The 13456-nt window shown below is 36.2% G+C and overlaps 1 protein-coding gene across 1 annotated transcript in view; it reads right to left on the bottom strand.

The window, feature by feature from the left end:
• The window catches only part of spock1 (SPARC (osteonectin), cwcv and kazal like domains proteoglycan 1), a 109152-nt gene that overhangs the window by 16390 nt on the left and 79306 nt on the right, over positions 1-13456 (bottom strand). Inside the window, exons 7-8 of the mRNA XM_024283943.2 lie at positions 10186-10318; positions 5805-5925 (exon numbers count right to left, since the gene is read on the bottom strand). Coding sequence (XP_024139711.1) covers positions 5805-5925; positions 10186-10318 — 254 coding nt within the window. The remainder of the gene's footprint in view (positions 1-5804; positions 5926-10185; positions 10319-13456) is intronic.

Raw genomic sequence — 13456 nt, 5'->3', positions numbered from 1 at the left:
TGTAAACACAAGTTCTCTGCTTCACAGAAGTAGATAACTCAGACTCTAACATACAGTGTGTTTTAATGAAAGAAGAGAAACAAAGCTGGAGAAAACCTTCACAGCATGTCTGCAATGCATGCTGGATCCTGTCACCTGGAGATGTTTGTTTACCCACCAAAAAGGATGTAGAAAAGAAAGCGGTTCACATGTCACAAGGAGGTTTGAATTATAAATGAGAGATGAAAAAACTTTGCTTTTTTTAAAGTTCAACAGCTTGGATAGTGAAGTTAAAGAAATGATTGAGATAAAAAAAAATACTGAGCACAAAACAAGTGCAGCATAAAGATAAAAAGATGAGAGCAGTCTAAAGGACTAAAAAAACATTATTTCATAATACATAATTTAAAAAGAATTAAATACTGTTAGAAATGTGAGGTTTAATAAATACAAATTTTTAGTCTGCAGTAAAACATGAGATTAACAAATACAACAAACAGCATGACTTTAAAGTATTTTAACTTTATCTCACTGGTTCCTAAAGTAATATTTATATATATATGTGTGTGTGTTAAATCTACATATGTATTTTTTATGCATGTTGTTTTCTTTATTCTGTAACCAGTTTTTGGGGGAGGAGAACAAGGGACAGCCATTTGTCTTATAGCTCATCTAAAAGAAAGTCAATACTTTTTCTGTGAGAGATACCGTACATCTTTGCTCTTTCAGGTCCTCTGACTTGCAGCTTTTCCACTATGTTTCTTGTCCCCGAAACTTGAAGTTGTGACATTTTTTTTAATTAACTGGTGTATACATTTTGCTTTTCTGAAACATATTCAACTGACTTTAAAAAGGGAGGATCTATATTAAAATCTTCTTTAAAAATAGGTTTTACTATCAAGATAAGTAAGTTAAGCTAATTCTCTAAAGCACTTTCCAGTGAATAAAATCATGAGATCCTTTACTGTATACAAGGCCTTAGTATAAATGAATCCTCATCATTTTAAAACCACTTTGGCTTGTTTTATCTTATATAATTAACTCAACTAAATTGTAAAAAATATTATAATTCTGGGTAAAAGAAAGGCTGGTGGTGCTCACCTTGATGCCTTGGACACTTAATCAATTCAAAAGAAGAAAAGTCAAAGAAAATACCAAGGAGTCAAAGTGGAAGATGATTTTTTACGGTTAAAAAAAAAAAAAGGACAACTATGATTCTGCGAAGGGGAATATGTAATATTGCAGGCAGATGAGAGGCTACAGATTTATTATTAGAGATTAACCAAAAGAGGAGTAATTTTTAAACTTCAAATCTGTGCTTTTGTCCCCAACTTTTTTTTCCCATTTCGATCATGTGAAATCCTCTGGTTCCAGTTTGAACTTCATTAGAAGGTTCCAAGTGTAAGCAAAGGCCATGAGACTGGAGCAAAATGTTCTCTGCTGCTGACTTCACTGTCTCAATAGACTCATCGAAGTAACACACAGCACGGAGGAGGAGGGAGAAATGTCATTTATGAGTGTCCAAGTAAATCTGTTTTAAACTAAAACAGAAGCAGGCAGCACCTAAAGAGATAAGAAGTACTTTCAATCAATTTCAGCCTTTGAAACTTGTTTTTTAACTAGTTTTCCATGTTCAAAATCCACAGCACATCAGTGACAGCTGAAGCATTTTTCGGTCTTGAGGCAGTTATATCACCAATTTTCTTTTAAGTTTGTGAGTCGGGCTAAGGAGACAAATAAAAACCTACTTTATTCAGACTTTTGTGTAGCTCCCATATGTATCCAGGATGTGTCATTTCACCCCATTGTTGTTGAAAAAATTAAATACAATCAGCATTTTTGCATTCAGAAAAATCCAGTGTGATTTAGAAACATCCCATCGTTCAAATTGTAATAGAATATTTCAGTAAAAAGGAAAGTGCTGACAAAAAGAAGCATCTGCTTCACATTGTTGGAAAAAGGCTACTTTTTTTTAAGAGTATTTGACTTTGTACTTTTATAATACAAAAAATATTATTTTTACAAATTATCAAAGTACTTTAATAGTTTTTTTGGTATGTTATTTAGCTCTGATGTATCCTAGAAGCCCATGGTAATGTGCCAAAACCTTAAAAAGGAAGGAAACAAGGTAGTTTTTAAAATCAATCTTGAGAATTACTGAGGCTTTGTGGGCATCCTTCACTCTGGTAAACCCCCGGAGAAATCTCAGAAGAACTGGCATAAGCCAGGAGAGAATGGGAAATGTGCAGGCAGAAGAGAGGACAGCACAGTCTGTCCTCCTGGCTGCTCTCTGTGGATCCGGAGGACAATAAAAACGCCAAGAAAAAATCTAATTTACTTAGTAGAATTATCTCATCCGGGCTGAACCAGCTCCTTTCGCCTTATCAATGTCTAGACAGAAATGATTTCTTTCAGACTACAAATATCACTAACCACACTTAGCTCCAATCATGATTATGTGCAGTCGCTTCGTGCCAGAGCTTTTTCTCAAGAAAGTGTTGGTGTTCAGTGTCACAGCAGTGGCGCTGCGGGGGAGACGACAAATCAAATGACATCAGCGCCTTCATGCCAGCATGCTACACTTTCTTGAAGCAAGACAAACAGCTTTGATGCATAGCTGTTCTAATGACCAAACCATCTTATGTGGCCAACCGGTGCAAGTGACTCAAACAGCCATGTCACATTGTTACATCTGCTGAAATCAGTTCATTCTTATGGACAAAGCAATCACAGAAAAGCCGTTTCCTCACATTCATTTTGCTCTGACGTTCAAATCTCAGTGGCAAGCACCCAACCGCTGCATGAAAGCCAGTGGCGGTGAGCTGAAAATCACATTCTTTCCACAAATTTGAATATATTTAACAGAACATTACCAATAAAAGAACAATACTTAAAGAACATTAAAGGAGTTAGTAGCTAAATGAAAATAATTTGTTCCCATTCCTTCAAACCTCACAGTAACATAAGAAGCTGGAACACCTTAAGAATTAGTTTTCCGGTTACTTCTGGCTATAATGACACAAAAAGCTTTATTATTTTTAATGAAATGTTATTTCCCATCAAGAAATCAAATGTTGTAACAGAAACAGCAATTATATTGAGAGAAAGTAGAAGATTAAGTTGCAACAATAACAAAAATAGAATAATTTTGCTGTCAAGCTTGAGTGTTGCTAACTCTAAACAAGGACAAGGATATTGTTTTTTGTTTGTTTAAGTCCCTCATGAAGGATTCACTAAAGAAATTAAGATTTAAAAAAAAGACAAAAAGCTGATAAGTATGATTATATTTCAATTTGTTCGCCTGCTTCATCTTCAAGGTCCAGAATAAAACTATTGTGCCCGAAAACATTTGTTCAACTGTATTCTCCAGCAGGTAACTTAAAACAGTAAGAATCCTTTTAAAGTTATTATTCTTCTGGTTCAGACTTTGAGGGCAACAAAGTGACAATTCACCTGTAAACATCTTTCATTCCACTGCACGGCAAAAAATACAGTATGTGTTCTTAAACACTGCTATGTTGAGCTATGGCTCAGGTTCTACAAGTTTTTTTTTTTTTATTATTCCACCATAAAAATGCCATCTTAAAAAAAATTGAATACCCAAACAAGAAGGTTAAAAAAAGGAAAAGTATTTCTACAAAAAAATGATAATACTACATTTTGTCTTTGCAGGAAATTGTCTTTTTAGAGCAGTTTTGTGAAATAAAATGGTCTGGCATAATTATTTATTTATTTTGTTTTTGGTAAATTTCTTTCCGGGAATTGAATCTTAAGCACAATATAACTGAAAATTTGCAACAAGTGTGCCAACCACCAATGCGATGTTTGATATTTGCAATCACAGTGTGATAAAAGCCCATAGTTGAACAGGTCCCTAACAGTAAACAAAGAAGATGGAATTTTCTGTTACTATAGGAATATAATGTGACTCAGTTTTCACCCACTTACTACCATTCCCATCTGTTTCTTAGTATGCTTTATGGATCAAATGAGAAATCGGCAGAAGATTTGACAAACCTTCATTTCTTTTTGTGTACTTTGTGACTACATGTGCTTTTGAACCGCCTTTATAAATGCTGGTTTTAGCAAGTGTACTAAAAAAGACAATAACAATAGAAAAAAGCAAAGTAAGAATTCCTGCCTTTTCCAACCCAGCACTGTTCCCTCACAGCAACAAGCTTTCAGCAATCCGAAGAAACAATTATAGATTATATTGAACAAAGGCCACGGACGGTTCATTTGACAGAAGTCAAGCCGCTGAAACATTTCTTTAGCAAAACATCCCTCCATTTTCTCTCCGTCAGTTGGGCTCAAACTAATGGAGTAGAGGCTACGATAAAGAAAGCTCTCATTAATTAGTGGACACTTAGTCTTTGTATTAAATCCAGCCTATTATCCCCTATTATAGGAGAGGAGGCAGGAAGAGTGGCAGGTTGGTAGGAAACATACTTAGTAGACGCAACCATTTTTGTTACAAATGTTATAGTTACATACTAAGACGTCACCTTTTTGAATGTATTAAACTTTTACAATCAAATGTATATAATTAAAAAAAAAAACTAACATAAGTTTTCACTATTTATAATGCTATACTCACACCAGACATGTATATGCAGTTGAAAACTCTTGCACTAAACACGTTTTGTTTTCGAGCTCCATGTACAAAATACACAGTAACTGAGCGAGCTTCAGAGTTAAAAAAAAAGTTAAACTTTGACCAATCAGGTACTTGGATTTGGTGGTAACGTATGGTTAGCGTCCATAAATTAATAGTTTCAGTTTGCACCCGGATGGAATTAGACACCAAGTCTTTCATCAGTTGGAATAAAGCTGTGAAAGAAAAAAAAACTTGAGCAAGATTAGCGAGATTTGACATTTTGCTCCACATCTCTTCCAACGGTGAGTACATGTGCTAGTATCGCATAGAGACAGTCCTGTGTGAACAGCATATGCTAAAAGCGTGTACACACATGTTTGTAGCATTAGAGTAGTTTCTCATTTTTTTCAGTAGAACACACATCTGTATTGTCACCCTCTTACGAGTCAATGTTCTGTTTCTCAGTTTATGTGAGACATGCTCTCCACCAGTTTATATATCAGAAGATATTACGACTAGCGCTAGCAAACAGTAAAAACATTCCTCCAAGCTTCTACATTGAGTCAGACATCTCAAACTCATTCAAGTTGTGTCATACAATTCACATCTGAACACAAAAGACTTTAGAGGTAAATTGAAATCCAAATGCTGGAACACACATGAACTTTTGATATGAAGTGTAGATGCACAGCAATCAGAAAATCAAACCAACCCCCCTACTCACTTTCCATGTGAAAGAGGAAACCTGCAACAATAGCAATCTATCCCTTTCTGTGCTTAGATTTCGTTTCTCCACTAGAATCTTTCCATCCATCTGCGGAAATCCTATTTTCATGACAAACAATAAGACGCACACACACGTGCTCCATCATCGATCCCTGCAGCTGTCACAGAAAGGGTACAACGGAGGGGAAGGAACGGGAAGAAAATAACACCACTGAAGGGGGTGGTGATAGGAACTGAATGAGAAGAAACGAAAAATTACCAGACAATTTAAGGGATTACTGGTGAAAAGAGTCTTTGTATGTTCAAGTGTAGCGCCTTTCTAAACCTAAAAATGACTTCCGATAATCTTCGTCACTCGTTCCCTTGTCTGCTCGCTGGAATTCAACCTCAACTATGAAAGAGTCTGTAAAAAATGCTCAGATTTCACATTGTAGCATAGAGAAAAAGACAAAAAGTAAGGAAGTTGAAATGACATCTGAAAAAGAAATAGGTGGGTACTCACTTGTCTTCTCAGAATCATGAGGGGGTTTGGTGCTCTCGTAATGAGGCAAGCAGGGGCACAGTCCCTTACATTTCACTGAGATTACTTTCCCAGACATGCAGCCATGAAAGTCCAACTTACACTGCAACAAAAAAGACAGGGAATCATATTTGGAAACTTTGGTTGCACAAAAAACAAACCTGGAACAAATAGTATCAAATGTAATACGTTGGGTGATTTAATGAGTTATTGCTCACAAAAATCTCTCCTGATGTCCCCTGTTTTATTTTGAAGGAGCTACTCAGTTGATGAGGTCAAAAGGGTTTCAATAAAAAAGTGAAGAAATACTTCCTAAAAAAGAAAACAATTCTTTCAGCCCAAATTAGAATTTGTGTGGTTTACTAATATTAGTCACACACCAATTGCCTATCCAACAAGAATGTTCACAATTAAAGGAACAAACTGATAAAGATATTAATGGAGACAAATAGATCCATGCATGTCTTTGTTTGTTTTGTCTTAACTGTTGTCCGGTTTAAAACTGTATATGGCTTTATAGCTTAAATTTCGTTTATCTTTTTTGTTGCACCAGTAATGTTAGGTCGGGGATGTGAGAGGCTGTAAGCTAGCGGGAGAACATGTAAACAGATGTGTGACGGAAAGTTACTAATCTTTTATTGCGCTCCAACTAAGATGGAAATTTCTGATGAACTCCTGCCACTCTGCAGAAACTATGTCCTAGAAAACAACACAGTTTTTTCTATTTTGGCAAAAAGGGCATAATAATAACACATTTAAAACAAATAAAAATATGATTCATTTCAACTGATAAACACAAAATCATGATATAAAATTGAAAGTCTGCAGACATTTATTTTTCATTAAAAAAGAAAAAAGAAGAAAAACTAATTTTTAAAAATATTTTTCTAATATTTTAATCTTTATTTGTAATAAAGGCACAGAAATAGATTAAATAACCCTGTCAGGATGTCAACTGATTGTGTCAACCTACTCTAACTTGATGTAATAGGACAACAAAAACTTAAAAAATTATGTTGTTCTCTTGATAGTTAAACCAAATCTCGCTCTGTAACAAGACTAAACAACTGGATGCATGAGACAGACATGTTAACACAACCTCTGACAAAGAGGCTTCTAATGATATTCTGTTATGCAGTAGAGAAGAATAAAACTAAAGTTAATAAAAAAGAGAGGTGAGCGGAGAAGCAAGAGTGCAATCTAGATGCAATTTAATTAACAACATTCATTTGATTTGAAACAGGTGAGGAGGTAAGACATTATTTAGGCAGCTTAAAAAAATTAAATTACAAAGACTTTCCAAGAGGAATATTAAAAACGGAAATATGTAAATTCTGTTTGCGAGATGATACGCCTCGTAGAAGTATGAACATTCCTGCACTTATCACACTTTGGACAGCCTTATTCTGCAGGCACTCTCACTTCTCACGTTGTATTTCAAATCAATCATTTCCTCCCTGCCACCTCTATGATAGCGCTGCTAATGTTTCTTAATGAAATTTGTTGACTAAGGAGCGGAGCTTTCTCTCATTCTTAGTGTTGTGAATTGGCTGTCTGGGAAGGCCGACCGAGAAGCAGAATGGAAAATAGATGACCTCTCAGAGTCACTGTCAGCACAAGGAGAAGCTCCATGAATCTTTATGTTTGTCTTTCTCCTGGGGTTAATGTGGTTTTGATGAAACAGTATTTTAACACCTGACATGGTCGAATAAAAAGAGGAGAAGAAAGGAGAGGGGAAAAAAAGATGAATTACGCGAGGTAAATTAATGGATTCTAGCCTCTCAGGAGATAGGAGCACTGTCCTCTTAATAGGAAACTGCAGACGTGCGAGTGTTTGTGTGTGGTTATGAGGAGGGAGGCATGTAAGGCAATAATGAAATATGAATACACTCAAATCCGCCAGATCACTGGTGAACGGATTTGAAGTTGGACCACAGGGACCCATCAATCCCCCAACTAACTGAACTCCTTCAACTAAATGATCACAGAGAGCAGAGGGAGTTCCTGCCTCTTCCGTGTCTCTTCTTGTTCCTTCTCAGCACAATCCAGGTTTGTGGAAAGCAAGTCATTAAAAAGAACAACTTCTTCAACCTGAATCCATCTCCAGTCTTGTCAGTTTTGGGCTAAGAAATGTCATGGGGGGAAACAAAAGTAATGAGGAAAGTCCAAAGACTGAGAAAAAGGGGAAAACCTGAACTCTTGCTGCTAACAAGCTCGATTGACTTCACCTGTAAAGCCCCACTCGGATGAAAACTGTATTTTTGGTGTTCTAGAGGGCCAAAATCATGTTATTCTTAAGCCTTTCAGAATAAACTATTTCCATATACAGTATGTGATCATATATTACCTTTGGTACATTAAAGAACATATTTCTGGTGAAATATGAGTTATTTTCACCACCTAATTTTTCTACCAGGAAGTGAGATTGCTTGATTTCTGAGGCTCCGCCTTTCGCTCCTTGTGACATGACATCGACTTAAAGTCGGCCTCTGCAGCATTTCTGTGTTTTGCCCGCAAAAACAGAACATCTGAACTTTTGCAAAGATGGATGTGCATAACATGCCTACATAATTAAAGCTTTTTGACAATTACAGTTAGCTCAGTGGAGAAAGTGTGTGTGTGTGATAGTCATGGGGCGGTGCTGGCAGCGCAGACTGTTCCGGGAAGGGGCTGTTCCCCAATTTGTGATGTCACAATGTGAATTGATGTCACAATGTGAGGACCTGCTTGTTGTTGTGGGTTGGAAGGGGTTGGTGCTCAGAGAACAAAATTTTAGAAGAGTGCTCAGAGATGCCTGAATGAAGCAAAATATCGCTTTTTGTGTTAAATTTCATGTAGAATTACCATAATAATTGCTCAAAAAAAGATTTTTTTGCATGATCTATGCCAGGGGTGGCCAACCCTGGTCCTCAGGAGCCTCAACCCTGCCTGTTTTCTAGTTCTCCCTGACCAGCTTCCTGCTGATTAGTTGACGTAAATGATTCCACATCCTGATTGACTGAACACACCTGATTTCAATTGTCAGCATCAATCAGTCCAGGGAGAGCTGGAAAACAGGCAGGGTTGAGGCTCTTGAGGACCAGGGTTGGCCACCCCTGATCTATGCCTTTTAACATTTTTTTTTCTCGTGATAGAGGACACATATGACTGACCAGCTACTGTAGACGTGCCTCTGAAGATATTGCCTCAGCAGATATTTTTCAGCATCATAAGAAGACCTACTTTCACTTCATAGAACGGGATTTGCCTTTGTGGTGTTGGATATGTGTTTGTGCGCTTGTCTATGACTATCTGCTCATCTCTAATGAAATTCCATTTATCCTGAGCCAGTCATCATCATTAAAGATAGGAAAACTTTACAGTTCGGACATATGAGAGACATGTCTGACTGAAACAGCTTCAATAGTATTTGAATAACAGAGATGGCTCTTGCCAAAAGTAATTAAATTACTCATTACTGACCAAAGTAATGGTGTTAATATGTAATGCTGTTCTTCTTTTGCTAAACAAACATCCCTCTGCAGCTTTGAGTCCCTAAGCTCATTTGCAGAAGTTTAAAGAGAATAGGCCAGCTGGAGCTGTTTGTGTGAAAGTCAGGGAAAGACTTTTGAGACATTTCTTTACAACTAAATCTGTATCACAAAAAAAAAAGAAAAGTAATTTAACTTTACCCAGACTACAATATTTGATTTTAAGAACCAACAGCTGTCTTCAGTGATCCCAATGAAACACTTTAATTGTTGCTGAAGAAAATGAGGAGGAACACCTCTTGTTTTGTTTTGCCAATAAATAATTTGAAATCCTGCTGAGCTGAAAGACACGGGTAATATTTGGATGTTTGACAGAACAGTGAAAAACAATCATTGGATACACCACTGTTTTTCCTAGACAAAATTACACCTTTAATTGATGCCTCAGATTGCAATTCTGGGATTTCTGAATCTGACTGATTAAGAGATGACAGCTCTAAACACAAACTCGACATGTTTTTTATCCCTTTGGTAGCAAAACTGTGAACTCAAAACCATGCACACTTGTTTTAATTTATTTTTAGGCTCGAGTCAGACTACCTATTTAATGTCATCTTGATCAATCCCAAAGGTTTTTCTCAGAAAATGTTAGTTTGCGTGAAGTTTTATGCCAAATAAGTAACATTAAAAGGTTTATGGCAGAGCTAAGAGGAAAGCATCCAACAATTTCTGTAAACACTTGTTACAGTGTCTCATTCAAACAGACAAAGTGAGTTAGCAATTATAACATTTCGCATCAGAGATGTACCAGAAGACACCTGCAGAAATAGACAGTTTTAATTTGAAAAGACTGAAGATAAAAGTAAAAAAATATATTGAAAACAAAATCATACCTTTGAAGAGTAACTGTGTCCATCAGAGCCACAAACAGGCAATGTCTTCAAGGCTGAACAAAGCCTACATTTCCCATGAACCCCGGCTTCAGGTTTATGTTTGGGGTTTACACTGCCTTTTCTGGCTTTCACACTGGGACAAATAGAGAAAAGACGAAACTGGATCACTAAATATGTCAAAACTTGTATCTTTTTTTACAAAAACAATGACACCTATGCAATGAATAGAGAAATACTGCACTGCCAAAGGCCAACAAACTGTACAGCATATCTAGTGAATTACACAATCCATTTATGCATGCAGGGATAAATGCTGTAATGGCTTTACAGACATTAAAAGTACCTAAACTAGGAGAATAACCTTCTGAGCTGAGCAGAAAGTGTTATTGGAGGAGATGAGGCTGAGATGAAGCAGATTCTGATTGGTCCGAGGAGGCCTCTTCAATAACCACTGTAATTATGTTTGATCCAAATCTTGTTGCAATTTTCTGTCTAAGTGCTCTCACTGAACACCCTGCTGCCTCCTGATCCATCAAGCAGAGGAGATAGAGCTCGAGCCAAACAGACTCTTCACAGAGAAATGAATGTCAGGACAAAAAAATTATGGAAAACGAATAGTAAAGCGAACAGGTGGAGATGTCACGGCAACTTCTCTCTTTAGTGAATTCTCGACAAATTGAAGAAAATTGCTGGACGCGATGTGACAGGGATGTCAGAGGGAAGCCGAACTTTGACAAAACCCAGAGAAAGACATATTCTACTACAGCTGTAATAAAACTTTATTAATGGTACTTGCATTGTTCCACTCAGGGGAAAAAAAGTTTAAAAGTAAATAACTCTTCTCTAAACAAATATCATAGTTTGATATTCTGTAAACATCAAAACTTATAACGAAGATAACCAATAAATTATTTTTGATTTAAACATCTGGTCGAGGTAATTTGATGAAGATCAGTTTCATCAAAAGTGTCATGCATCCCTTTAAAGCAGGGGTATTCAAATCCAGGCCTCGAGGGCCAGTGTCCTACATGTTTTCCAACCAACCTTCCATTGAAGCTCCTTATTGGCTAAACATACCTGATCCTGGAAATTAGCAGCAGATAAGGCAGGATTTCTGGAAAACCTACAGCAGAGAGGCCCAAATCCAGGCCTCGAGGGCCAGCTTCCTGTAGGTTTTCCAGAAATCCTGCCTTATCTGCTGCTAATTTCCAGGATCAGGTATGTTTAGCCAATAAGGAGCTTCAATGGAAGGTTGGTTGGAAAACATGTAGGACACCGGCCCTCGAGGCCTGGACTGGAATACCCCTGCTTTAAATAAATGCTTGTTAAATGTTTTTAGTACAATCTAAACATGTACAAAAAAACCCCTGCTTTTTAACGTTTTCAAAAGCAAAATCAAATGGCCTCAATCTCAACCAAAATTTACAAAATCATCTATATTCTTGTAATTAATAATTCAAACTAATTAAAATGACTAAATTTAAGAATAAAAAACAAAATAGTCACATGATTAACCCAAATTAATGTAATCATAGAGGGCTAAAATGAAAAATGGTAAATAATTTGACCCATTTGTGTAAATATTAAATGTTCACAACAGATTGACTCAATGAACCAAAAACAATAATTAAGAAGTAACAAAACATTGAAGATCTAAAAACTCAAAAATCACACAATATTAGTTATTATTTTTGTTTAAAATCAAGATGAAAAAAATGTATCCTTATCCTAATGTTAGTCAAACGAGACATTCATGTTCACTGAATTTATGAAATTGTATTTTCTGTTCTAGTTTTTTCTGATTTTCAACCTGTTTTGAATAAATAAACTAATGGTTTCACTGACCAACACTTTTAAAGGTTGAATTTCAAAATGACAAAACAAGACAGAAGATATGATCAAATACAAAAAAGATCAATGTAAATTACAGAATGAAAGACAAACAAAGCACAAACATGGCAACAACAGTGTCATAAATCCTAAGATATCCAGAAAGATACTAAACATAAATGCATGCAAAATCTGAAGAATAAACCAAAAATACGGAGGCAAAAATGATTACTGAATGGATGTAAAATGTACAGACTAAAATTAAAGACGTCAATGTCTGCTTTTTTCCCTCTTAATTCATATTTTTTGGCTTGCAAAGAAATACTGAGGACTCTAAAGAGAGTGATGAATCTACAAGTGGTGAAGTAAGAGAAGACAATAAGTCCAGATGCCACTACTCAACTTCAAGACAACATCATCTGGATGATTCTCCATCAACACACAGAAGAGTATCTTTTTTTATATCTTCGGGTTTGGAATTTCAATGTGAATTTGAAAGGTCATATCTGACACTTAAACCACTGCATGGATAATGAACATTTCGTGGAAACGCTTAAAAATGTTTGACAGATCATCAATAAAATTATTCACCTCTTATTTCACTACTGTGTGTCAGTTCCTAGAAGAAAGTCTCAGTGTTTCCGCATCTGGAAGGAATTTGATTGACTAGAACCTTAATTTAAAATAACAAGCTTAACATCACTAATGTGCTTTCAGTTGTACCCTTCTATAAACACGGATGCTTCAAGTAGTTGACAAACTGACATGAAGACTGCGTACCAATCCAGAGTGAGCTGCAGCGTACAGTATCTAATAGCAAATATCTAGAGAGACAACATGATGATTTGCCTAGCAACAAGAAGGCAAATTACAACTATCAAGTCAGTCATGGTGACAAAAAATGTAAGTAGAATGAAGCTATTGGGAAAATGCAAATTCCATCTGAATAATTGTACATATTAAGCAATGCACAGAATCTGTAATTCTAGATGGGTAATGATTTGAAGAAATCAATTCAACCTCAGGCAAAGATGAGCAGAAAAAAAATTCACAAACTGAACAAGAAATCTCAAACATCACAATGGCTAAAGACAAAAGTGTCCAATAACAACACAAAACGCTTGATAAAATGCAATTAGTGTTGAACACAAAACTGTCTAATTTTTTTTTACCAAACTGCAAACAAAAGACAAACTTTAGGTTTATTTTATGCTTTTGCGTGGGGGAATTTGGTCCAAAGGTATATAGGAAATTAAAATCGAAGTTCTGCTTTGGCTGGTTCTTCTTTTTAAATGTTAAAGTCAACAAAACAATGAACATATATTTCTATAGATGAATAAAAACCTGAACTAAACCATCCATCCATCTTCTTGACCGCTTCTTCCCTTTCGGGGTCGCGGGGTGCCGGAGCCTATCCCGGCTACTGAAGGGCGAAGGCGGG

The sequence above is a fragment of the Oryzias melastigma genome, linkage group LG10 (assembly GCF_002922805.2).
Source record: "Oryzias melastigma strain HK-1 linkage group LG10, ASM292280v2, whole genome shotgun sequence".
Taxonomy (NCBI): Eukaryota; Metazoa; Chordata; class Actinopteri; order Beloniformes; family Adrianichthyidae; genus Oryzias; species Oryzias melastigma.
This window is presented reverse-complemented; position numbering and strand designations above follow the sequence as displayed.